Source organism: Salvelinus alpinus, chromosome 7, assembly GCF_045679555.1.
Source record: "Salvelinus alpinus chromosome 7, SLU_Salpinus.1, whole genome shotgun sequence".
In the NCBI taxonomy this organism is placed as follows: Eukaryota; Metazoa; Chordata; class Actinopteri; order Salmoniformes; family Salmonidae; genus Salvelinus; species Salvelinus alpinus.
The window spans coordinates 60,733,046-60,760,136 of NC_092092.1; the positions used below are offsets into that span (position 1 = coordinate 60,733,046).

General features: G+C 44.4%; 1 protein-coding gene across 1 annotated transcript in view; it reads right to left on the reverse strand.

Annotated features, from left to right (window-relative positions):
• The window catches only part of LOC139581394 (short transient receptor potential channel 7-like), an 82,642-nt gene extending 58,896 nt beyond the window's left edge, over positions 1-23,746 (reverse strand). Inside the window, exons 1-3 of the mRNA XM_071411111.1 lie at positions 23,708-23,746; positions 23,198-23,607; positions 11,739-12,501 (exon numbers count right to left, since the gene is read on the reverse strand). Of these exons, the coding sequence (XP_071267212.1) occupies positions 11,739-12,501; positions 23,198-23,607; positions 23,708-23,746 (1,212 nt within the window). The remainder of the gene's footprint in view (positions 1-11,738; positions 12,502-23,197; positions 23,608-23,707) is intronic.
• Between the last annotated feature and the right edge of the window lie 3,345 nt (positions 23,747-27,091).

Consider the following 27,091-nt stretch of genomic DNA (forward strand, 5'->3'; position numbering starts at 1 on the left):
AGTCATTCAAAAATCATGTTAAACACTATTACTGCTCACAGAGTGAATCCATGCAACTTATTATGTGACTTGTTAAGGATAGGGGGCGCTGTTTTCACTTTGGGAAAAAATCGTGCCCAATTTAAACGGCCTCGTACTCTATTCTAGATTGTACAATATGCATATTATTATTACTATTGGATAGAAAATACTCCCAAGTTTCTAAAACCGTTTGAATTATATCTGTGAGTAAAACAGAACTCATTTTGCAGCAAACTTCCTGTCAGGAAGTGAAAAATCTGAAATCGAGGCTCTGTTCCAGAGCCTTCCTATTCATTTGCTTGAAATCTATGGATATACATGCACTTCATACGCCTTCCACTAGATGTCAACAGGCAGTGGGAGGTGGAATGGGGTGTCTAGCTTGATCTGAGGTCGAACAAGAGCTCTTGGAATGACGTGACCCCAAATTTCCTTTGTCCAGCAAGGCGCGGGAAGGAACCCTGGATTGCCTTCTGAAAAGCTTTCGGTATAGACGGCTAATATCTCCGGCTTTGATTTTATTTGATACATGTGATAATATCATCGTAAAGTATGTTTTTTCAATATAGTTTTATCAGATTATTGAACGTTTATCGGGAGTTTTGGCATTTTCCGTTCTCTGCGTTTGGTGAAGATGGATAACTTCGCGCCACTTGGCTAGCTTTGGTTGCTAATTCGACAGGCGAAGAGGACATTCTAAAACCAAACAACGATTTATTCTGGACAAAGGACTCCTTGTACAAGATTCTGATGGAAGCTCAGCAAAAGTAGGAATCATTTATGATGTTATTTCGTATTTCTGTTGAAAATGTTTAGTACTATTTTCCGCCCTCATTGCAGGCGCTGTCTCGCTATAACGTAAGCTGTATGTCGTACTAAAGTTATTTTTAGAATTCTAACATGGCGATTGCATTAAGAACTAGTGTATCTTTCATTTGCTGTACAACATGTATTTTTTAGTAAAGTTTATGATGAGTTCTTTGATTAGATTAGGTGAGTGTCAGAAATATATCCGGATAATTTTGTGCAGTTTGGCTACGTATTCACATTGTAAAACCACGATTTGTACCGCTAAATATGCACATTTTCGAACAAAACATATACAGTGGGGAGAACAAGTATTTGATACACTGCCGATTTTGCAGGTTTTCCTACTTACAAAGCATGTAGAGGTCTGTAATTTTTATCATAGGTACACTTCAACTGTGAGAGAAGGAATCTAAAACAAAAATCCAGAAAATCACATTGTATGATTTTTAAGTAATTAATTTGCATTTTATTGCATGACATAAGTATTTGATACATCAGAAAAGCAGAACTGAATATTTGGTACAGAAACCTTAGTTTGCAATTACAGAGATCATACGTTTCCTGTAGTTCTTGACCAGGTTTGCACACACTGCAGCAGGGATTTTGGCCCACTCCTCCATACAGACCTTCTCCAGATCCTTCAGGTTTCGGGGCTGTCGCTGGGCAATACGGACTTTCAGCTCCCTCCAAAGATTTTCTATTGGGTTCAGGTCTGGAGACTGGCTAGGCCACTCCAGGACCTTGAGATGCTTCTTACGGAGCCACTCCTTAGTTGCCATGGCTGTGTGCTTCGTGTCGTTGTCATGCTGGAAGACCCAGCCACGACCCATCTTCAATGCTCTTACTGAGGGAAGGAGGTTGTTGGCCAAGATCTCGCGATACATGGCCCCATCCATCCTCCCCTCAATACGGTGCAGTCGTCCTGTCCCCTTTGCAGAAAAGCATCCCCAAAGAATGATGTTTCCACCTCCATGCTTCACGGTTGGGATGGTGTTCTTGGGGTTGTACTCATCCTTCTATTCCTCCAAACACGGCGAGTGGAGTTTAGAGCAAAAAGCTCTATTTTTGTCTCATCAGACCACATGACCTTCTCCCATTCCTCCTCTGGATCATCCAGATGGTCATTGGCAAACTTCAGACGGGCCTGGACATGCGCTGGCTTGAGCAGGGGGACCTTGCGTGCGCTGCAGGATTTTAATCCATGACGGCGTAGTGTGTTACTAATGGATTTCTTTGAGACTGTGGTCCCAGCTCTCTTCAGGTCATTGACCAGGTCCTGCCGTGTAGTTCTGGGCTGATCCCTCACCTTCCTCATGATCATTGATGCCCCACGAGGTGAGATCTTGCATGGAGCCCCAGACCGAGGGTGATTGACCGTCATCTTGAACTTCTTCCATTTTCTAATAATTGTGCCAACAGTTGTTGCCTTCTCACCAAGCTGCTTGCCTATTGTCCTGTAGCCCATCCCAGCCTTGTACAGGTCTACAATTTATCCCTGATGTCCTTACACAGCTCTTTGGTCTTGGCCATTGTGGAGAGGTTGGAGTCTGTTTGATTGAGTGTGTGGACAGGTGTCTTTTATACAGGTAACGAGTTCAAACAGGTGCAGTTAATACAGGTAATGAGTGGAGAACAGGAGGGCTTCTTAAAGAAAAACTAACAGGTCTGTGAGAGCCGGAATTCTTACTGGTTGGTAGGTGATCAAATACTTATGTCATGCAATAAAATGCAAATTAATTACTTAAAAATCATACAATGTGATTTTCTGGATTTTTGTTTTAGATTCCGTCTCTCACAGTTGAAGTGTACCTATGATAAAAATGACAGACCTCTACATGCTTTGTAAGTAGGAAAACCTGCAAAATCGGCAGTGTATCAAATACTTGTTCTCCCCACTGTATGTATTGTGTAACATGATGTTATAGGACTGTCATCTGATGAAGTTTGTCAAGGTTAGTGAATAATTTAATATCTTTTGCTGTTTTTTTGCGATCGCTACCTTTGCGGTGAATGAATGCGGTTGTGTGGTTGGCTATTGTGGTACGCTAATATAATGCTATATTGTGTTTTCGCTGTAAAAACACTTAAAAAATCAGAAATATTTGCTGGATTCACAAGATGTTTATCTTTCATTTGCTGTACACCATGTATTTTTCATTAATGTTTTATGATGAGTATTTAGGTATTTCACGTTGCTCTCTGTAATTGTTCTAGCTGCTTTGGTGATATTTGTGATTGTAGCTGCAATGTAAAACTATGATTTATACCTGAAATATGCACATTTTTCGAACAAAACATAGATTTATTGTATAACATGTTATAAGACTGTCATCTGAGGAAGTTGTTTCTTGGTTAGTGACTAATTCTATCTCTATTTGGGGGTTTTGTGCAAGCTACCTGTGCTATGAAAGAAATGTCTGTGCTTTTTTGTATTTGGTGGTGAGCTAACATAAATATACGTGGTGTTTTCGCTGTAAAACATTTAAAAAATCAGACATGTTGGCTGGATTCACAAGATGTTTATCTTTCATTTGCTGTATTGGACTTGTTAATGTGTGAAAGTTAAATATTTCTAAAAAATATTTTTTGAATTTCGCACGCTGCCTTTTCAGTGGAATGTGGGGGGGGTTCCGCAGGTTAAGCAAATTTTTACTCCTGAACTTATTTAGGCTTGCCATGACAAAGGGGTTGAATACTTCTTAACTCAAGACATTTTCAGCTTTTCATTTTGTATTAATTTGCATTTAACATTTCAATTTAATCCATTTTAAATTCAAGCTGTAACACAACAAATGTGGAAAAAGTGAAGGGGAGTTAATATTTTCTGAAGGTATGTATCTATGAACTCTGTGCTGCACACCACATCAAGCCATCTCTGAACTGTACTTTAAATAACTGCACTATACTGCATTGGCACTTAGTCCATCGCTCTGCATTTAGATATACAGTGGGGAGAACAAGTATTTGATACACTGCTGATTTTGCAGGTTTTCCTACTGACAAAGCATGTAGAGGTCTGTAATTTTTTATCATAGGTACACTTCAACTGTGGGCGACAAAAATCCAGAAAATCACATTGTATGTGATCACAAGTAAATAATTTGCATTTTATTGCATGACATAAGTATTTGATACATCAGAAAAGCAGAACTTAATATTTGGTACAGAAACCTTTGTTTGCAATTACAGAGATCATACGTTTCCTGTAGTTCTTGATCAGGTTTGCACACACTGCAGCAGGGATTTTGGCCCACAGGGATATGAATGTATGTACATTTTTTGTAAACTCCTCTGTCTGTATTGTGTCTCTAAATGGTGTCTATCACAAGCAGCACCATATCACCAAGTAAAACTCTCAGTATGTTGTCTATCACTAGCAGCACCATATCACCAAGTAAAACTCTCAGTATGTTGTCTATCACTAGCAGCACCATATCACCAAGTAAAACTCTCAGTATGTTGTCTATCACTAGCAGCACTATATCACCAAGTAAAACTCTCACTATGTTGTCTATCACTAGCAGCACCATATCACCAAGTAAAACTCTCAGTATGTTGTCTATCACTAGCAGCACCATATCACCAAGTAAAACTCTCAGTATGTTGTCTATCACTAGCAGCACCATATCACCAAGTAAAACTCTCAGTATGTTGTCTATCACTAGCAGCACCATATCACCAAGTAAAACTCTCAGTATGTTGTCTATCACTAGCAGCACTATATCACCAAGTAAAACTCTCACTATGTTGTCTATCACTAGCAGCACCATATCACCAAGTAAAACTCTCAGTATGTTGTCTATCACTAGCAGCACCATATCACCAAGTAAAACTCTAAGTATGTGGAAATATGATTGGTGAATAAATGTTGAAACAATGTAAACATTGATCATGTATGTGTGAATGTGATTCTGATTCATTGACACTGAGTGTGTATGTGTGTGTGTGTGTGTGTCTGTCTGTCTGTCTGTCCTGTCCAGGGGCACTACAGGAGAGCGATGGACCTGTCTAGCCGGTCAGGGGACAGACAGCGCCAAACTAATGTAAGATGAATGTGGGACTTGTTACAAATGATCTGCATCAAATTCACAGCATCAAAATGAACACACATCTAACATTATGACCCTAGTCTTATCTCTACCATAGACACATTGTCTGCTACAATCCCTATCCCTAACATTAGGACCACATTGTGTGTTGTCCCTATCACTTTAACCCACTTGGACAATACATGACACCATGTCAACATCACCAGGGACAACAGGGCTGATACTGCACATAACCACACAAACATTGCAGAGGGCAATGACATCACTGGTGTTAACAACAGCAATGATAAAGCCCACAGGGACTTCACCTGTTAGATTAGTCATGTCCTTCCTGTCGTTGAGATAGAGGGTAGAGAGAGTTAGAGAGAGGGAAAGTTAGATTTAGATGGAGGATGAGAGGGAAGTTAGAGTGAGAGAGAAAGAGAGGGAGAGAGAAGGTTGGAGAGGGAGAGAGGAAGAGAGAGAGAGACGAGTTATAATGAATGTGTAACGAGAGAGATGGAGGGTAATAGAACTAAGTCCCCCAGGAGACTATTTCTCATTTCCAGTTCTGGGAAGCAGACAGACAGACAGACAGCTCGAGTCACGACAAATGCCGACCCAAGCACCTGTCTGGACTGCACCCTTCTCCTCACTTTACCTGACCCCCCCAATGCCAAAATGTTCCCCTCTGCCTCCCCTCCCTCCCATAGCTTCTGGGCTTAAATCTTGTTCCTGTCCTTGTGGCTGTATATCCCACACTGCAGCATGAAACTCAAGACCCAGTTGTGTGCTGTTAACACGTTAACGTGTGTACAGTATGAGTGTATACAGTGCATTTGGAAAGTATTCAGACCCCTTGACTTTATCCACATTTTGTTATGTGACAGCCTTATTCTAAAATTATCAATTTATCAACTTCATCAATCTACACACAATACCCCATAAGGACAAAGTAAAAACAGGTTTTTAGATTTTTTTTAATGATGAAATATCACATTTACAAAAGTATTCAGACCCTTTGGCAGCGATTACAGCCGCGAGTCTTCTTGGGTATGACGCTACAAGCTTAGCACACCTGTATTTGGGGAGTTTCTCCCATTCTTCTAAGCAGATCCTCTCAAACTCTGTCAGGTTTGATGGGGAGTGTCGCTGCACAGCTATTTTCAGATCTCTCCAGAGATGTTAGATCGGGTTCAAGTCCGGTGTCTGGCTGGGCCATTCAAGAACATTCAGAGTCCCGAAGCCACTCCTGCGTTGTCTTGGCTGTGTGCTTAGGGTCATTGTCCTGTTGGAAGGTGAACCTTCGCCCCAGTCTAAGGCCAAGAGCGCTCTGGAGCAGGTTTTCATCAAGGATCTCTCTATACTTTGCTCCATTCATCTTTCTCTTGATCCTGACTAGTCTCCCAGTCCCTGCCGCTGAAAAACATCCCCACAGCATGATGCTGCCACCACCATGCTTCACCGTAGGGATGGTGCCTGGTTTCCTCCAGACGTGATGCTTGGTATTCAGGCCAAAGAGTTCCATCTTGGTTTCATCAGACCAGAGAATCTTGTTTCTCATAGTCTGAGAGTCCTTTAGGTGCCTTTTAGCAAACTCAAAGCAAGCTGTCATGTGCCTTTTACTGAGGAGTGGCTTCCGACTGTCCACTCTACCATAAAGGCCTGGTTGGTGGAGTGCTGCAGAGATGGTAGTCCTTCTGGATGGTTCTCCCATCTCCACGGAGGAACTCTGGAGCTCTGTCAGAGTGACCATCGGGTCCTTGGTCACCCCCCTGACCAAGGTCCTTCTCCGTGGATTGCTCAGTTTGGCCGGGCAGCCAGCTCTAGGAAGAGTCCATTTAAGAATGATGGAGGTCACTGTGTTCTTGGGAACCTTCAATGCTGCAGAAATGTTTGGGTACCCTTCCTCAGATCTGTCCCGACACAGTCTTGTCTCGGAGCTCTACGGACAATTCCTTCAACCTCATGGCTTGGTTTTTGCTCTGACATGCACTGTCAACTGTGGGACCTTATATAGACAGGTGTGTGCCTTTCCAAATCATGTCCAATCAATTTAATTGACCACGGGTGGACTCCAATCAAGTTGTAGAAACATCTCAAGGGATGATCAATGGAAACAGGATGCATCTGAGCTAAATTTTGAGTTTCACAGCAAAGGGTCTGAATGCTAGTGTCATGACGCTGGCCTGTGGGTAAGGTTTATTACCCCCCCATAAATACCTTTTAGCTTCCAAATGAGAGATTTGGGTTTTCATAAGGTTAGGGCTCTGCTCAATCAGTGGCCCGCCCCTGTGAAGAGACATGGGTTATAAAACTATGAAAACACACCCTTCTCCCTCCACTATATAAAGCCCTTGACGAAAATGTAACATCCTGCTCCGAGGACGTGAGGACGACGGTCCATACATTAAAAAGGACTAACATGTCAACTACAGAACTAAGCCAACCTCAGCGTGAGCTTTGGTTGTGAATGGTATGAACTTTGAACTCTTATTCACTAAAGAAGTGAGACATCCTAGCCGTTGAGTTAGCAACAGCAGCTGTAAACGTGGGCAAGGAATGGACAGAGTATCCCGTCTACCACACAACGACGACACTACAACGTTTACCGTTCACCACCAGAGATACTCTTCAAAGGACAAAGGACTCTGTTGGGCAACACGGCCATCCTTCTATCACCAATCTATTGAAGCGCAGCTCAGAGTAAATATTTATTGCATTTTCCTTTTCCAAATGGGCGGTAATTTAGAATGCATAGGATATTGTGTTTACGATAGCACAGCTTCTCCCTTTGTTCTTCAAGTCTTCCCGCTCTTTCACTCAAACCCAACCCACTTTCCTTTGTGTAACCAGCTGTCAAATCTGCTCCGTCCGCTAGGGACGTTTTCCTTTATGACATAATTTGTAATCAAGGTATGATTCATTCTGTGTATATGTAATTCTGTGTGATTAGTTAGATATTTAGTAAATAAATAATTAAACCCAATTTTGTATTGCTGATTCAACTTGTTAGCCAGGGTTCGTGAAGATAACCAAGAATTTACAACTTTCAGATGAGACTGAAATAAGGTGACGATTAATTAATATTGACTGCTATTGATGTAAAATATTATTAGGTCTTTAAACCTGTCTAGGACATGCGTTCCGCTAGTGGAACCCCTCAACAACATTCCGCTGAAAAAGCAGCGCGGGAAATTTTTTGAAATATGTAACTTTCACACATTAACAAGTCCAATACAGCAAATGAAAGATAAACATCTTGTTAATCTACCCATCGTGTCCGATTTAAAAAATTCTTTACAGCGAAAGCACAACATCTGATTATGTTAGATCACCACCAAGTCAAAAAAAACACACAGCTATTTTTCCAGCCAAAGACAGGAGTCACAAAAAGCAGAAATAGAGATAAAATTAATCACTAACCTTTGATGATCTTCATCAGATGACACTCATAGGACTTCATGTTACACAATACATATATGTTTTGTTCGATTAAGTTAATATTTATATCCAAAAACCTCAGTTTACATTGGCGCCATGTTCAGAAATTGATGAGAGCCACGTCAAATAACATAAATACTCATCATAAACTTTGATGAAAGATACAAGTTTTACATAGAATTAAAGATACACTTGTGCTTAATGCAACCGCTGTGTCAGATTTCAAAAAAACTTTACGTAAAAAGCAAACCATGCAATAATCTGAGACGGCGCTCAGAAAGAAAAAAAAAATATTCTGCCATGTTGGAGTCAACAGAAATCAGAAAATACATTATAAATATTCCCTTACCTTTGACGATCTTCATCAGAATGCACCCCCAGGAATCCTACTTCCACGATAACTTGTTGTTTTGTTCGATAATGTCCATTATTTATGTCCAAGTAGCTACTTTTGTTTTGTACACATATCCAAACGCTCGTGCAGGTCCAGGCGAATGTCGGACGAAAACTTCCAAAAGTTATATTACAGGTCGTAGAAACTTGTCAAACTAAGTATAGAATCAATCTTTAGGATGTTGTTATCATAAATATTCAATAACGTTCCAACCGGAGAATTCCTTTGTGTGTAGAGAAGCAATGGAAAACAGGTCGCTATCATGTGAAATGCGCATGACCAGGACCTGGCTCTCTGCCAGACCACTGACTCAAACAGCTCCCATCCGGCTCCACATCACAGTAGAAGCTTCATTCAAGGTTCTACAGATTGTTGACATCTAGTGGAAGCCGTAGGAAGTGCAAACAGATCCATATCCTTCTGTGCATTCAATAGGCGATGAGTTGAAAATCGACCAACCTCAGATATCCCACTTCCTGGTTGGATTTTTCTCAGGTTTTTGCCTGCCATATATGAGTTCTGTTTTACTCACAGACATCATTCAAACAGTTTTAGAAACTTCAGAGTGTTTTCTATCCAACAGTAATAATAATATGCATATATTAGCATCTGGGACAGAGTAGGAGGCAGTTCACTCAGGGCACGCTATTCATCCAAAAGTGAAAATGCTGCCACCTATCCCAAAAAAGTTAAGAGTTTATTCGGGAGGTAACAGCTCTATAAATATTATTTCGTGGTGCCCCGACTTTCTAGTTAATTACATTTACATGATTAGCTCAATCAGGTAATATTAATTACAGAGAAAGGATTTTATATAATAGCATGTCATATCACTTAATCCGGCATAGCCAAAGACACGACACTAGTAAAGAAGATATTTCATTTTTTATAATTTCGCAAACATTTCTAAAAACCTGTTTTCTCTTTGTCGTTATGGGGTATTGTGTGTAGATTGATGAGGATTCTTTTTTATTTAATCCATTTTAGAATAAGGATGTAACGTAACAAAATGTGGGAAAAGTCAAGGGGTCTGAATACTTTCTGAATGCACCTGGTGTATGTTTCTGCATGCATGTGTGTGTGTGTGTAGAAGTAGTGAGTCAGAAAAGCAAACCAGCCTCAGTCCTGAGCCAAAGCCGCTAAGACTCCTGCTAAGCAGAGAAGATCAATCATTACAGCAGATGATGGAGCAGAAAATCCCACTGTCAATATATGGATCGTCTCTCTCTCTGTCTCTGTCTCTGTCTCTCTCTCTCTCTCTCTCTCTCTCTCTCTCTCTCTCTCTCTCTCTCTCTCTCTCTCTCTCTCTCTCTCTCTCTCTCTCTCTCTCTCTCTCTCTCTCTCTCTCTCTCTCTCTCTCTCTCTCTCTCTCACACCTTAGAAAGTATCAAAGCATACCGCTGATTATTGTGTGACTAAAAATCAGTTCTGGAGAGTCCCATTGTTGTGTGTATGGTGGTATGGGTCCTGAGATCCTCAAAAGGTTCTACAGCTGCAACATCGAGAGCATCCTGACTGGTTGCATCACTGCCTGGTACGGCAATTGCTCGGCCTCTGACCGCAAGGCACTACAGAGGGTAGTGCGTACGGCCCAGTACATCACTGGGGTTAAACTCCCTGCCATCCAGGACCTCTACACCAGGCGGTGTCAGAGGATGGCCCTAAAAATTGTCAAAGACCCCAGCCACCCCAGTCATAGACTGTGCTCTCTACTACCACATGGCAAGTGGTACTGGAGGCTTCTCAACAGTTTTTACCCCCAAGCCATAAGACTCCTGAACAGGTAATCAAATGGCTACCTGGACTATTTCAAAAAGGCACTCGCACATCTGAGCAATCTTATTTGCAGGTGCATGGCATCAATTGAACAAGATGAAGGAAAAGGAAACCGCACACTGCTCTTGATAGTATCACCGATATTTAATAAGCTTACGTATCGGCCACACGGCCTTCGTCAGAGCTTTTTACCTGGACTATTTGCAATTGTGTGCCCCCACCCCAATCCCTCTTTTTATGCTGCTGCTACTCTCTGTTTATCTTATATGCATAGTCACTTTAACTATACATTCATGTACATACTACCTCAATTGGGCCGACCAACCAGTGTTCCCGCACATTGGCTAACCGGGCTATCTGCATTGCGTCCCGCCACCCACCACCCACCACCCGCCAACCCCTCTTTTACACTACTGCTACTCTCTGTTCATCATATATGCATAGTCACTTTAACCATATCTACATGTACATACTACCTCAATCAGCCTGACTAACCGGTGTCTGTATATAGCCTCGCTACTTTTATATCCTTGCGACTGTATATAGCCTGTCTTTTTACTGTTGTTTTATTTCTTTACTTACCTATTGTTCGACTAATACCTTTTTTGCACTATTGGGAAGTAAGCATTTCACTGTAAGGTCTACACCTGTTGTATTCGGCACACGTGACAAATACATTTTGATTTGATGTGATGTGTTCTGATCTCTCTCCTGAAACTCGGTCTCTAGTGTGTGTGTTTTCTGTTTAGTGTGTGTGTGTGTATGTGTGTGTTTTCTGTTTAGTGTGTGTGTGTGTGTGTATGTGTGTGTTTTCTGTTTGCGTGTGTGTGTTGTCTTTGTTTTGTGTTCCATCATCTCTCACCTTAAACTCAGTCTCTATGTTAGCCAGTCTGGCCTGTTAAACTCACCTTAAACTCAGTCTCTATGTTAGCCAGTCTGGCCTGTTAAACTCACCTTAAACTCAGTCTCTATGTTAGCTAGTCTGGCCTGTTAAACTCAGTCTCTATGTTAGCCAGTCTGGCCTGTTACACTCACCTTAAACTCAGTCTCTATGTTAGCCAGTCTGGCCTGTTAAACTCACCTTAAACTCAGTCTCTATGTTAGCCAGTCTGGCCTGTTAAACTCACCTTAAACTCAGTCTCTATGTTAGCCAGTCTGGCCTGTTACACTCACCTTAAACTCAGTCTCTATGTTAGCCAGTCTGGCCTGTTACACTCACCTTAAACTCAGTCTCTATGTTAGCCAGTCTGGCCTGTTACACTCACCTTAAACTCAGTCTCTATGTTAGCCAGTCTGGCCAGTTCGTTGCTGAGCTCCAGCGAGGTGAATACAGGGTCCTCACTAGACAGGGACAGGTAGGCAGCACTGGCCAGCCCTTTATAAGCGTTCATCCTGGAGCGGGAGTGGCTGAACGAGTCCCTCCTCTGCTTCTCTGCACACTCATTGCACTTACAGAAGTAGTCATGAGGCCTCTCAATGCGGGCCCCCTTGGTGAGCAGGATATGTACAATCTCATACTCCTGACAGTGTGCTGCTAGGATGATAGGGGTGACGTCGTGAGAAAACCGAGTCCCGTCTTCGTCGTAAGCGTAAAAATCATCATCTCGTAGCTCCTGTTCAAGGGGACTCAGAGTGAGCCGCAGCCCTTGGCTAAACGCCGGGTTCCCCAATATGGCTTCCACGATACGCACATACCCTTTAGATATAGCCAACAGGAGCCCGTCACCCACTCTGGCTAGCCCCTCCTTCTTTAACAGCAGCTCAGTCACTTCCAAGTGTTCGTTTCCCACCGCCAGCTGCAATGCATTCTGGCCCATGTAGTCCACACAGTTGAAGTTAAGGGTCTTGGACTCCTCCAGCATCTTGCGGACCACTGGGATGTTACCGTACTCGGCGGCGTCAAGGAAACCCTCTTCCTCGGGCGTCAGGGCCGAGCCACGCTCGTTAAACATGTAGGCGGGTCCTCGCACGGCTTGGCGACGCCCCTTCTCCCGCACTGTGGTGTGTCTCCGATGCATGGCTTCCACTCTAGAGAAGGGGGAGGGAGGGAGGGAGATAGAAAAGGTTAAGCAAGGGGTATCCCTTTCCTGCAGTCAATGACCAAAAGCCTCATGGGTGGAATGTTAATCATATTTTTCACAATTTCATCATTATTAAAGTAGAGAGAGAGAGAGAGAGAGAGAGAGAGAGAGAGAGAGAGAGAGAGAGAGAGAGAGAGAGAGAGAGAGAGAGAGAGAGAGAGAGAGAGAGAGAGAGAGAGAGAGAGAGAGAGAGAGAGAGAGAGAGAGAGAGAGAGAGAGAGAGAGAGAGAGAGAGAGAGAGAGAGAGAGAGAGAGAGAGAGAGAGAGAGAGAGAGAGAGAGAGAGAGAGAGAGAGAGAGAGAGAGAGAGAGAGAGAGAGAGAGAGAGCAGACGAGAGCAGACAGACGAGACGAGAGCAGACAGACGAGAGCAGACAGACAGAGACAGACAGACAGACAGACAGACAGACAGACAGACAGACAGACAGACAGACAGACAGACAGACAGACAGACAGACAGACAGACAGACAGACAGACAGACAGACAGACAGACAGACAGACAGACAGACAGACAGACAGACAGACAGACAGACAGACAGACAGACAGACAGACAGACAGACAGACAGACAGACAGACAGACAGACAGACAGACAGACAGACAGACAGACAGACAGACAGACAGACAGACAGACAGACAGACAGACAGACAGACAGACAGACAGACAGACAGACAGACAGACAGACAGCACATGGCCGACAGCAGAGCCTGGACCTGCTAGATCCTGGGCCAGATCAGGGCCCTGAGACAAAAATAATGATTTTCCAGAGAAGATCCATATCTCAGGGAACTAGACCCATTACTAAGGTTTAAAAATAACCTCAACTGGAAACCAAAATGAGGCAGTGAAGACAGTGAGGCAGAGATCCTGGACTTCCTGACAGGCCGCCCCCAGGTGGTAAGGGTAGGTAAGAGCACATCCGCCACGCTGATCCTCAACACAGGGGCCACTCAGGGGTGCGTGCTCAGTCCCCTCCTGTACTCCTTGTTCACTCATGACTGCACGGCCAGGCACGACTCCAACACCATCATTAAGTTTGTCGATGACACAACGACGAGACAGCCTATAGGGAGGAGGTCAGAGACCTGGCATGTGGTGTCAGGGCAACAACCTCTCCCTCAACGTGTTCAAGACAAAGGAGATGATTGTGGACTACAGGAAAAAGAGGATCGAGCACGCCCCGATTCTCATCGACGGGGCTGTAGTGGAGCAGGTTGAGAGCTTCAAGTTCCTTGGTGTCCACATCACAAACAAACTAACATGGTCCAAACATACCAAGACAGTCGTGAAGAGGGCACAACAAAACCTATTCCCCCTCAGGAGACTGATGAGATTTGGCATGGGTCCTCAGATCCTCAATAGGTTCAACAGCTGCACCATCGAGAGAATCCTGACTGGTGGCATCACTGCCTGGTATGGCAACTGCTCGGCCTCCGACCGCAAGGCACTACAGAGGGTAGTGCGTACAGCCCAGTACATCACTGGGGCCTAGTTTCCTCCATCCAGGACCTCTATACCAGGTGGTGTCAGAGGAAGGCCCTAAAAATTGTCAAAGACTCCAGCCACCCTAGTCATAGACTGTTCTCTCTGCTACCGCACGGCAAGCGGTACCAGAATGCCAAGTCTAGGTCCAAGAGACTTCTAAACAGTTTCTACCACCAAGCCATAAGACTCCTGAACACCTAATCAAATGGCTACCCAGATGATTTGATTTGCCTCCGCCCCCACTCCTCCTCTTTTACACCGCTGTTACTCTCTGTTGTTATCATCTACACATAGTCACTTTAATAACTCTACCTACATGTACATATTACCTCAAATACCTTGACACCGGTGCCCCCGAACATTGACTCTGTACCGGGACCCCTCTGTATATAGTCTCACTATTGTTATTTTACTGCTGCTCTTTAACTACTTGTTAATTTTATTTCTTATTCTTATCTGTATATATTTTCATTTTATTTTAAACTGCATTGTTAGTTAGGGGCTCGTAAGTAAGCATTTCACTGTAAGGTCTATCTATACCTGTATTCAGCTCATGTATTGTATTCAGCTCATGTGACTGAAATTAGATTTGATTTGATTTGAATGGCCTGAGAGAGAAAGCACGCAGGGCATTCTACGCCATTACAAAACAAATTCAAATTGAAATACCTATTAAAATTTGGCTAAAACTTGTGTCATTAATGTGTCATTGAATAATTGCACTTCATGGCAGCGAGGTGTGGGCTCCACATTCAAAACAAGATTTCACCCAATGGGACAAACACCCCATTAAAGCCTGAAACCATTGAAGTCTGTAAGATTTTCCTACATGTCAAGAGGAAAACTACAAACAACGCATGCAGGGCAGAAAAAGAGCCGAGCAAAGAAAAGAGTCCACTCATCCAGCTGGTCCTGGGGCTGAGTTTACAAGCCTGTTCTACTAACACACTGAAGCCTCAAGACCAGAACATCCAATCAATCAGAATAAACCAAATTACAACACAGTCAAAACAAAACTACATTACCTATTGGGAAACACAAACACAAAGCAAACTGCATTGCAATCTGGCCCTAAATCAACAGTACACCGTGGCTAACTATTTGACCATGGTTACTGATTAAAACCTTTGTCACGTTCTGACCTTAGTTCCTTTGTTATGTCTTTATTTTCAGTTCTGTGTTTTGTTTCACCGTACAGGAGTGTTCGTTTGTCGTTTTATTGTTTTTGTTCAGTGTTTATTATTCGTATTAAAACAATATGGACACTTACCACGCTGCGCATTGGTCCTCCTCTTCTTCCACCCACGACGAGCGTTACAGAATCACCCACCAACCAAGGACCAAGCAGCGTGGTATCGGGCAGCAGCGAGTTCTGGACTCCTGGACATGGGAGGAGATTTTGGACGGTAAAGGACCCTGGGCTCAGGCTGGGGAATATCGCCGCCCCAAGGCAGAGCTGGAGGCAGCGAAAGCTGAGCGGCGGCGATATGAGGGGGGTGGCACACAGGGATTTTTGCGTGGGGGACAAGGGGAGTGTGGCAGAGTCAGGTTGGAGACCTGAGCCCACTCCTCGTGCTTATGTTAAGCAGCGCGTTACTGGTCAGGCACTGTGTTATGCGGTTAAGCACACGGTGTCGACAGTACGCGCCCATAGCCCGGGGCGCTATAGGACAGCCCCCCGAAAGTGTCATGCGAGTGTGGGCATCCAGCCAGGGCGTATTGTGACGGCTCAGCGTGTCTGGTCTCCGGTACGCCGTTTCGGCCCAGGGTATCCTGCGCCGGCTCTGTGTGCTGTGTCTCCGGGGCGCTGGGAGGGTGCAGTGCGTCCTATGCCTGCGCTCCGCTCGTGCCGGGCGAATGTGGGAATTGAGCCTAAGGGGGAGGTGCGCGTAGTATACACCAGATCTCCAGTGCTCACCCACAGCCCGGTTCAACCTGTGCCTGCACTCTGGAAGGTCCGGGCTAGAGTAGTCATCCAGCCTGGGGGAGTGGTGCCAAGGCTGCGCACCAGAGCTCCAGTGCTCCCCCACAGCCCGGTCCTTCCGGTGCCTACTCCAAGCACCAGTAGGTCTCCCCAGCCTGGTGGGTCCTGTGGCAGCCCCACCCATCAGGCTGTCTCTCCTTCTCCTCCCTCCAGGTTCTCTCTCCAGGCCAGAGCCGCCCGTCTGTCCTGAGCCGCCTGAGCCACCCGTCTGTCCTGAGCCGCCTGAGCCGCCCGTCTGTCCTGATCCGCCTGAGCCGCCCGTCTGTCCTGAGCCGCCTGAGTCGCCCTTCAGTCAGGAGCCACCTGAGCCGCCCTTCAGTCAGGAGCCGCCTGAGCCGCCCTTCAGTCAGGAGCCGCCTGAGCCGCCCTTCAGTCAGGAGCCGCCTGAGCCGCCCTTCAGTCAGGAGCCGCCTGAGCCGCCCTTCAGTCAGGAGCCGCCTGAGCCGCCCTTCAGTCCAGAGGCGCCTGTCAGTCCAGAGGTGCCCGTCAGTCCAGAGGTGCCCGTCAGTCCAGAGATGCCCGTCAGTCCAGAGGCGCTCGTCAGTCCAGTGGTGCCCCTCAGTCCAGTGGTGCCCTTTACTAGGGTCTCCAATTCAGGGTCGGTGACGAGGGTCGCCGCTCCTAAGGTGTCACAAAAGTGGGCCGAGACTATGGTGGAGTGGGGTCCTCGTCCCGCTCCAGAGCCGTCACCGCGGTAAATGCCCACCCAGACCCTCCCCTGTAGGTTCAGGATTTGCGGCCGGAGTCCGCACCTTTGGGGGGGGGGGGGTACTGTCACGTTCTGACCTTAGTTCCTGCGTTATGTCTTTATTTTCAGTTCTGTGTTTTGTTTCACCGTACAGGAGTGTTCGTGTTCGTCACCCACGACGAGCGTTACAACCTTAGAAAAATCTTGACAAAGTACAGGCTCAGTGAGCACAGCCTTGCCATTTAAATCAAATAAAATATTATTTGTCACATGCGCTGAAATGCTTACTTACAAGCCTTAACCAACAATGCAGTTCAAGAAATAGAAATTAACTAAAGTGAATTTTTTTTTTTTACTAAAGTGAAAAAAATATATATAATCAAAACGTAACACAAGAAAATAACAATAATGAGGATATATACAGGGGGTTCCGGTACCGAGTCAATGTGCGGGAGTACAGGTTAGTAGAGGTCATTTGTAAAGTGACTACGCATAGATAATAAACAGCGACTAGCAACAGTGTAAAACTAAAGGGGGGGCTTGGGGGTAGAAGCTATTAAGGAGCCTTTTGGTCCTAGACGTGGCGCTCCGGTACCGCTTGCCGTGCGGTAGAAGAGAGAATTATGACTTATAGGTCCTGGATGTCAGGAAGCTTGGCCCCAGTGATGTACTACTCTCTGTAGCGCCTTATGGTCAGATGCCGAGCAGTTGACATACCAGGCGGTGATGCAACCGGGTCAGGATGCTCTCGATGGTGCAGTTGTAGAGCTTTTTGAGGCTGGGGCCCATGACACATCTTTTCAGTCTCCTGAGGGGAAAAAGGTGTTGTCATGCCCTCTTCACAACTGTCTTGGTATGTTTGGACCATGATAGTTCATTGGTGATGTGGACACCAAGGAACTTGAAACTCTCGACCTGCTCTAATTCAGCCCTGTCGATGAGAATGGGGGCATACTCGATCCTCCTTTTCCTGTAGTCCACAATAATCTCCTTTGTCTTGCTCACATTGAGAGAGAGGTTGTTGTAATGGAACCACACTGCCAGGTCTCTGACCTCCTCCCCATAGGCTGTCTCATCGTTGTCGGTGATCAGGTCTACCACTGTTGTGTCGTCAGCAAACTTAATGATGATGTTGGAGTCGTGCTTGGCCACGCAGTCGTGGGTGAACAGGGAGTACAGGAGGGGACTAAGTGTGCACCCCTGAGGGGCCCCAGTGTTGAAGACAGTGTGGCAGATGTGTTGTTACCTAAGTTGCAGAGGGATGTGTTTAGTCCCAGGGTCCTTAGCTTAGTGATGAGCTTTGTTGGCACTGTGGTGTTGAACGCTGAGCTGTAGTCAATGAACAGAATTCTCACGTAGGTGTTCCTTTTGTCCAGGTGGGAAAGGGCAGTGTGGAGTGCAATAGAGATTCATCATCTGTGGATCTGTTGGGGCGGTATGTGAATTGGAGTGGGTCTAGGGGTTCTGCATGAGAAGGTTAGACACAGGGAAACCTGGATCACTGTAGAGGGAAGGCTGTGCAACCATTGCACCACTACAGAATCAGAGACAGAGCTGCATTTCCTGACAAAATAAAAAATATATAACACTTTTCGAGAGTGTAATTTCCCCAAATTTGAAACCCTTATTCAAGGTTTCAAAGACCTCTCTGATGAGAGTAGGCTACCAGTCCTGTTGAGGGAGGACACAGAGAGCTGTGGGTTGGCAGAGCACTACATTACTGCCTGCCATAAGATGAGTGACAGTGACAGACCAACCAACCTGCATATGTCCTCTATGCCATTGTTATTGTTATTGTTCAATGTATGGTTATTTTGACCCTTGGTTATTGTTGTTACTGTTGTCCCTTTGAAAATATTGATGATTATTTTTTAAATGATGTTAAAATTGTAATGAAAGGAAAACGCTGCATACTGCTGCTCATGCTCCCAGGTGATATTTATTTACACCGGTTCGACCCTTAGGTCTTCATCAGGCATCCATATCCCAGGTGGGGTGGAAGGTCGTATATCCCTCTCCTGGGATATGGAGGCCTGATGAAGACCTAAGGGTCAAACCGGTGTAAATAAATGCAGCGATTTCCTTTCTGTTTTCCATGAGTTTACCTACAACTTCAGCACCTGAGGAAAGTACCTGGATGTGTGTAAATGATTCAGCTTTTATCATTGAAAATTAATCACTTAATCTCCAAGGTACGGTTTGGAAATATGTACATTGCTACGTCATGCCAATAAAGCAATTTGAACTTAATTGAGAGAGAGAGAGAGAGAGCGCGAGAGGGAGCGCAAGAGAGAGAAAGAGAAAGAGAAAGGGAGAGAAAGAGAGAAAGAGAAAGAAGAGAGAGAGAGAGTTGTCCTACTAGGAAAATAAATCAGAATGCTGAGTGCTGAGTAGAACTTCTTAGACCGTAAGAAAGCGTGCGTGTGTGTGTCTGTACTCGTGTGATTGCATGAGTGAGTGTGAAGAGAGTCAAATTCCCCATCTAAAAGCCAACAGCTCGGTGATGACCAGTGGTTATCTGACCACATCAATCAACCACCCATCTCAGGTGGCAGGGGTTAAAGATCAGCACTTCTGATTGGTTGAATAGGCAATAGAATCCCAAAGACTACCTACATGAATTACAAATACTATTAGCAAATACTATGTCTGCCACAAATACTATGTAGGCCACTCTGGTAGGCCTAAATAATGATCAAATAGCCACAGTAGCCTACTTGGCTACTTATAAATCAAATCAAATCAAATTCTATTTGTCACATGTGCCGAATACAACAGGTGTAGACATTACAGTGAAATCCTTACTTACAAGCCCTTAACCAGTTTTAAGAAAAATACCAACAAAAAAATGAAATAAAAGTAGCAAATAATTAAAGAGCAGCAGTAAAATAACAATAGCGAGGCTACATACAGGGGGCACCGGTACAGAGTCAATGTGCGGGGGCACCAGTTAGTCGAAGTAATTGAGGTAATATGTGCATGTAGGTAGAGTTATTAAAGTGACTATGCATAGATAATTAACAGAGAGTAGTATCAGCGTGGGGGGGGGGGAAATGCAAAGAGGAGGTGGGGGGGGGGGGGGGCAATGCAAATAACAGGTACAATCTCAGTGTTCACAGTAAACACGTGCTGGTAGTTGCATAGAATTTTCACAAAGTTCAAGTTTGCGCTCAGCAGACCTGAAATTTGCTCAGTGCCCAAAAACATTTGAGGGAACATTGGCCATCATACCTGTGGAACACTTTCGACAGCTTGTAGAGTCCATTCCCTGACAAATTGAGGCTGTTCTGAGTTCAAAAGAGGGTGCAACTCAATATTAGGAAGATGTTCTTCACATTTTGTACAATCAGTGTATATTTCTCTCCAATATGTCTCTACTTCGATTTCTCTACTGTCTCCATCTGCTCTTATTCCATGTCTGATTCCAATGTGAAATATAATTATCTTCCACCATTATAGACATCAGCCCAATAGAATTGCAATCAGAGGGAAAGTTGACGCGAGAGAATATAAGAGAGAGAGTGAGGGAGAGTGTGCGAGAGAGGAGAGGAGGGAGAATGAGAGAGAGAGGGAGAGAGTGAGTGAGTGAGTGAGTGAGTGAGGGAGAGAGAGAGGGAGAGAATGAGAGAGAGGGAGAGAGAGAGAGAGAGAGAGAGAGAATGAGAGAGAGCGAGCGAGGGAGAGAGGGAAAACCTTGAGAAAAGGAGAGAGAAGGTGCAGAAATGGGTGAATGAAAAAGCTGTGAAGACAGGTTGGTGGGAGAAGTTTAGGTTTGTATTCCTGGTCCTCTCTCTGTTGCTTCTCTCAGTCTGTGATGGCTCACACACACACACACACACACACACACACACGCACACACGCACACACGCACACACGCACACACGCACACACGCACACACGCACACACGCACGCACGCACGCACACAAACACATACACATACACATACACGCACACACGTACAAATGCACACACTCATACACACACACAGCTTTGCATCAGTGAGCTCTTTGATGCCACTGGGCTGTGAGCAGACTGACAGAGCAGTAAACACTATGTAGTGGCTGTTATCTCCGCTGGCTCAGAGGAACAGAGAAACCATCCATGAACCATTAACTCCACAACCAGTAGCCCCACTGAGACTTTGTAGTCACGCACGCACGCACACACAGGCATACACACACACACACAGGTCAGGTCATAGGTTATGTTGGAATTTAAAGGAACAGTGACGAGACTAGTCCAAAACATATGGTGAAGGAAACTCTGTCTTCCCCATGTTTCCATCAATGCCATGCTTTTTAACTATAGTTGTACACGAAAGAAGAATAAAGTTAGCTGCCTAGACAATTGTTTCCCTGTTAGATAGTGATGGTGATGGTGATGAACAAGCGAGGTGTTTATGAAACATCTCCTGTCTCCATTTACCCACCACATTCACTAGCTTGAAAAAAATTATAATTTCAAAACACAATTCTACTATTGCCCAAAGTAAAAAGATTTTTTTTTAAATAACATAATTCATGTCGGTTTTTATTTTATTTTATTTCGTTTGGAGTCTAATATAATAGTTTCTGTATATTTTTAGTTGTTCAAAAGGGTTTGTTAATTATTATATTTCAGTTTAGTAAATAGATTTTTCATAATTCGTTTCGTTTTTTGTTGCAGTTTTAGTTTACTATAATAACACGCACACCCACAAACTCACACACAACAAAATGTTCAGTTTAAGATCAAAGACCAGTAGCTACATTAAAGAGATAATAAGAAGTAGCAATGTTCTGTCTCAGCCTGGGCTTTGGTCAGACCTAACTGAGAGCATGCGTGCATTCTCTATTCAAAGACATTGCTTTCAAGGTTAATGATACGGTATCAAAGAGCAGACACGGTCCTGAGAGATCAAACGCAAACACACTGCAGGCCTACATTGGGAATATCTCCTATTACATTTCCAATAGGCTATCTTGTCAAACTGGCTCATTTGCATACGGGCTAATTTACATTTTGGACTCAGCACAGCTAGCGGCCCTGATTCGGTTCCTCTCGCGGCCAACCATTAACATATCGGTCTCTGGTATCAATCAAGTCTCTCTCAACTCAAGGACAGACAGGCACCACGAACACGCTGTTATGGTAGAATCCGTTACCCTCCCCGTGGTGTCAAGGGCCCGAGTTAAGGCTTGCATGGTTCCCTGGGGTAGCACTTAACTGGGATAGTCCATTTGTAGATTCTCTACAGACTATGAGTAACATTTCAACTAACTATCAACTAACACTTACCCTAGCCTTAACCCTTATTCTAAACCGAACCTTAGCCCTAACCGTAACCTTAGCAAGCAGTTGCTTATCACCAGATAGTTTGTTGATAGTATGACCATCTGTAGAGCATCTACAGATGGACTATCCAGACTATCCACATAAAGTGTGACCCCTGGATCTGACTGAGGGGTTCGATTTATTTCGTTATTGGAATGAATTTTAGGGGATGGAATCACCCTACTCAGTCTTCAAAAAGGACACACAGGCCTTCTCAACTATTTTAACTGAGAAATCAACATTACATTGCATGAAATAATAACAAAAAGTAATAGTGACAGAAAAATCTGTTAAAAATATTGAGTTACTGGTGCCAGGGACCTAGAGTAGAACGCTGGACAACACACCAACCATAGCCTATGTTGAGGTCCAGGGTGAAAACACTAAAGCCCCATACATGACCAATGGGAGGAGTATATCTGGGTAGAATATGTCTGTACAATCCCCATACATGACCAATGGGAGGAGTATATCTGGGTAGAATATGTCTGCACAATCCCCATACATGACCAATGGGAGGAGTATATCTGGGTAGAATATGTCTGTACAATCCCCATACATGACCAATGGGAGGAGTATATCTGGGTAGAATATGTCTGCACAATCCCCATACATGACCAATGGGAGGAGTATATCTGGGTAGAATATGTCTGCACAATCCCCATACATGACCAATGGGAGGAGTATATCTGGGTAGAATATGTCTGTACAATCCCCATACATGACCAATGGGAGGAGTATATCTGGGTAGAATATGTCTGCACAATCCCCATACATGACCAATGGGAGGAGTATATCTGGGTAGAATATGTCTGCACAATCCCCATACATGACCAATGGGAGGAGTATATCTGGGTAGAATATGTCTGCACAATCCCCATACATGACCAATGGGAGGAGTATATCTGGGTAGAATATGTCTGCACAATCCCCATACATGACCAATGGGAGGAGTATATCTGGGTAGAATATGTCTGCACAATCCCAATATTTAAGCAATCAAAAAATATGGCATTACTGTATTCACTCATTGTGAATAACATTTGGAGTATCCTATACATACACTACCCCACATGATTCAGTTTACTGAATCCTTCTGCAACAACCAATTGTGTTTCCACATATTTGAATATGGTATAAACTTGTCTGAATGAATAAAAGGGTGGACTCACGGTGGCTGGGTCTCGCTGCTGTCTCGCGGCGGCTCTAGTAGCTTATCTGGATCTGTGCAGTGGTTCGCGTAATCATCTTGGTCCTGTCCGCGGGGGGGTCGCTGTCCGTGGTCCTGAAACGCTGCCGAGGGGACAGCTGCCGGGCGGTTTTCTGCGGCAGCTGCTAGGCGCGAATTCTGACTTTGGCGGATCTGAGCGCGTGTCTTCGTCAGGCGCTGGGTGAACTTTGGCGGGGTGACGCGCGGGGAGTACCCAGGTTTGCAGCCCTCTTGAGACGGGTGGAGGCAGTCCTGAGGAGCCGGAGCTGGGTCTCGAAGCACCGGGGGACTGGAGAAGAGGTCCGAAGGTGGAGGAGAGGGGGTTCCGGGGAGACCGGGTGGAGATGGACAGGGAGAGCACCGGAGCTGGGTCTCGAAGCACCGGGGGACTGGAGAAGAGGTCCGGAGGTGGAGGAGAGGGGGTTCCGGGGAGACCGGGTGGAGATGGACAGGGAGAGCACCGGAGCTGCGCTAGCTCAGCGCTGTCGATTTCCTCTCCTTTGTCAGACATCGGGAGAAATCGTGAGCAGCATAGGTTAGAGTTGTTATTTAAATATAGCGACAAAATACTACATCTGAGACACAGAACATATATATATATATATATATATATATATATATATATATGCACGTCAGGCTCAACAAGTTGAAGGCACAAGTTTATATTTTTCTCCAGCACGGGTTGGGACCGATGGCACCACTGTTTTGCGCAGCAACTCTCACGCACATGCAACAGGGAAGTCTACCCTAATTAACACACACACACACACACACACACACACACACACACACACACACACACACACACACACACACACACACACACACACACACACACACACACACACACACACACACACACACACACACACACACACACACACACACACACACACACACACACACACACACACACACGCAACTATCAAGTTTAAAATGCTAAATTGGGAAAAAAAATTGGCCCTCAGATGGATGAAGTCCTGAGTGCTTAGGCTGAAATAATACAACTGATATAGGCATACAACTAGGGTGCTCAGCTCGGGTCTATAAACTATCACTTTCTACCCTCTAGCCTATATTCTATGAATACTTCATTGTAGATTAATTAGAGCATAGTGCAGCATGAGGTCCTTATAGGAGTTTTAAAGGTGAAGCATGCAGAATGCAATTCTAATTGGTCAACTGGCTGGCTTTAGGTTTCTTAAATATAGGCCAAGCAAAGCCCTAACTGACATGGTTAAATCCTTGGTGGTTTAGAAATAAGAGCTTGTCCAGTTGAGAGCAGCAGGCTTAACAGATTGGCGATACCCAACTGCCGGCCTAATAAAGAATGAAACGCTCGCCTTGTCTTTCATCGTCTGTTTGCTATGGAAAGAGATTCCCTTCTTTCAATTTGGGAGGCCCATGTGAACGGGGTCGGGGTCACCCCTTTTGTGAAGACCTACTTGAAATGTATTTTGGTGGGAGGGTTTCTGTCACGTGTTTTAATTATTATCATTTAATAAACACACCTGCTGTTATGCCCGTGTATCTACCAGTAGACTGTACTCAGCTGTGCTATAAGGATCCAGAAGTCCATGACAGAAAGTGAATCACCCGCTATAGGTTCCACTTGAAATAATGACATGTCCCCAATATTCCCCATAATCTAATTACACAATAAATTAAGTTATAGCCTACACTTAGGCTTTATTATGGTTTTCCAATTTAGGCTACTATGGGTAACTTAAACCTGTTAAACTCTGACGCCCTCTGGTGGCATTTTCTAAACAACGCATAATATTGTATACTACCCACATAAAGTACATTTCAGTTTCAAACTATAAATCCTACGAACACAGAAACAATGTGACTACTACGGAACCCCAGATGTATCAGACCAATGTTTTTTTTCAGTCCCAATGTTGGGGAATAAGAAGTTTGAAAGTCTAAGTTTTGAGATAAAATATGTCAACAATTACTGTTCCAAAAGGAATTTACCTAATGGTGATGCTCTAAACATGTGTAGATTCCTATTGGAACATGGTCATTTTCCTCCTTACATTAATGATATACGTGTGAGGAGAAAGCTGACATCTCTACCTTTCAATCAATGAAAATATATCCTCTGCCTGATTCCCATCTACTAGATAGCAGTATGAGATCACATGACGTCTCTTGGCCACTTGAAACACGTTGAGTCTGGCTTGGGTAGTGAGTCACTGTGCCAAAATTTCTGAATGGATTTTCAAGCGTCACATCTTAAAATGACCTTCATAATCAGGGCTTTCAAGTTATGGAGTTTGTTTAAAAAAAATAAGACACACACAGATGAAGAAGCTTCAAACTTCTTTTCCAATTAACTTTTCCTATTGTAAACAATGAGCTAGCTAAACGGAGCATGTGGAGGATGCATACAAGGTAATCTGGATGATAAGGAAATTAATTGACTTACAATGACCATCAGGGTGTACCCTTTCCATGCATACTAAATGTTTGCACTTTTGGTGATTTGACCTACATAGCAAAATTAAGGCAATTCATACAATTTTAAAAACAACAATACATTCACTGATTTCACAACACACTGTGTGCCCTCAGGCCCCTACACCACTACCACATATCTACAGTACTAAATCCATGTGTACATGTCGGTATAGTGCGCATGTTATCGTGTGTGTGTATATGCATTTGTCTATGTCTATGCCTGTGTTGCTTCACAGTCCCTGCTGTTCCATAAGGTGTATTTTTATCTGTTTTTTAATTCTAATTTTACTGCTTGCATCATTTACTTGATGTGGAATAGAGTTCCATGTAGTCTTGGCTCTATGTAGTACTGTGTGCCTCCCATAGTCTGTTCTGGACTTGGGGACTATGAAGAGACCTCTTGTGGCATGTCTTGTTGGGTATGCATGGGTGTCCGAGCTGTGCGCCAGCAGTTCAAACAGACAGCTCGGTGCATTCAACCTGTCAATACCTCTCATAAAAACAAGTAGTGATGAAGTCAATCTCTCCTCCATTTTGAGCCAGGAAAGATTGACATGCATATTATTAATATTAGCTCTCTGTGTACATCCAAGGCCCGGCCGTGCTGCCCTGTTCTGACCCAAATGCAATTTTCCTAAGTCCTTTTTTGTGGCACCTGACCACACGACTGAACAGTAGTCCAGGTCCAACAAAACCAGGGCCTGTAAGACCTGCCTTGTTGACAGTGCTGTTAAGAAGGTAGAAACTAGGGCCTGTAGGACCTGCCTTGTTGATAGTGTTGTTAAGAAGGTAGAAACTAGGGCCTGTAGGACCTGCCTTGTTGATAGTGTTGTTAAGAAGGTAGAAACTAGGGCCTGTAGGACCTGCCTTGTTGATAGTGTTGTTAAGAAGGTAGAAACTAGGGCCTGTAGGACCTGCCTTGTTGATAGTGCTGTTAAGAAGGTAGAAACTAGGGCCTGTAGGACCTGCCTTGTTGATAGTGTTGTTAAGAAGGTAGAAACTAGGGCCTGTAGGACCTGCCTTGTTGATAGTGTTGTTAAGAAGGTAGAAACTAGGGCCTGTAGGACCTGCCTTGTTGATAGTGTTGTAAAGAAGGTAGAAACTAGGGCCTGTAGGACCTGCCTTGTTGATAGTGTTGTTAAGAAGGTAGAAACTAGGGCCTGTAGGACCTGCCTTGTTGATAGTGCTGTTAAGAAGGTAGAAACTAGGGCCTGTAGGACCTGCCTTGTTGATAGTGCTGTTAAGAAGGTAGAAACTAGGGCCTGTAGGACCTGCCTTGTTGATAGTGCTGTTAAGAAGGTAGAAACTAGGGCCTGTAGGACCTGCCTTGTTGACAGTGCTGTTATGAAGGTAGAGCAGGTTCTTGTCATGGACATACTTCTCCCCATCT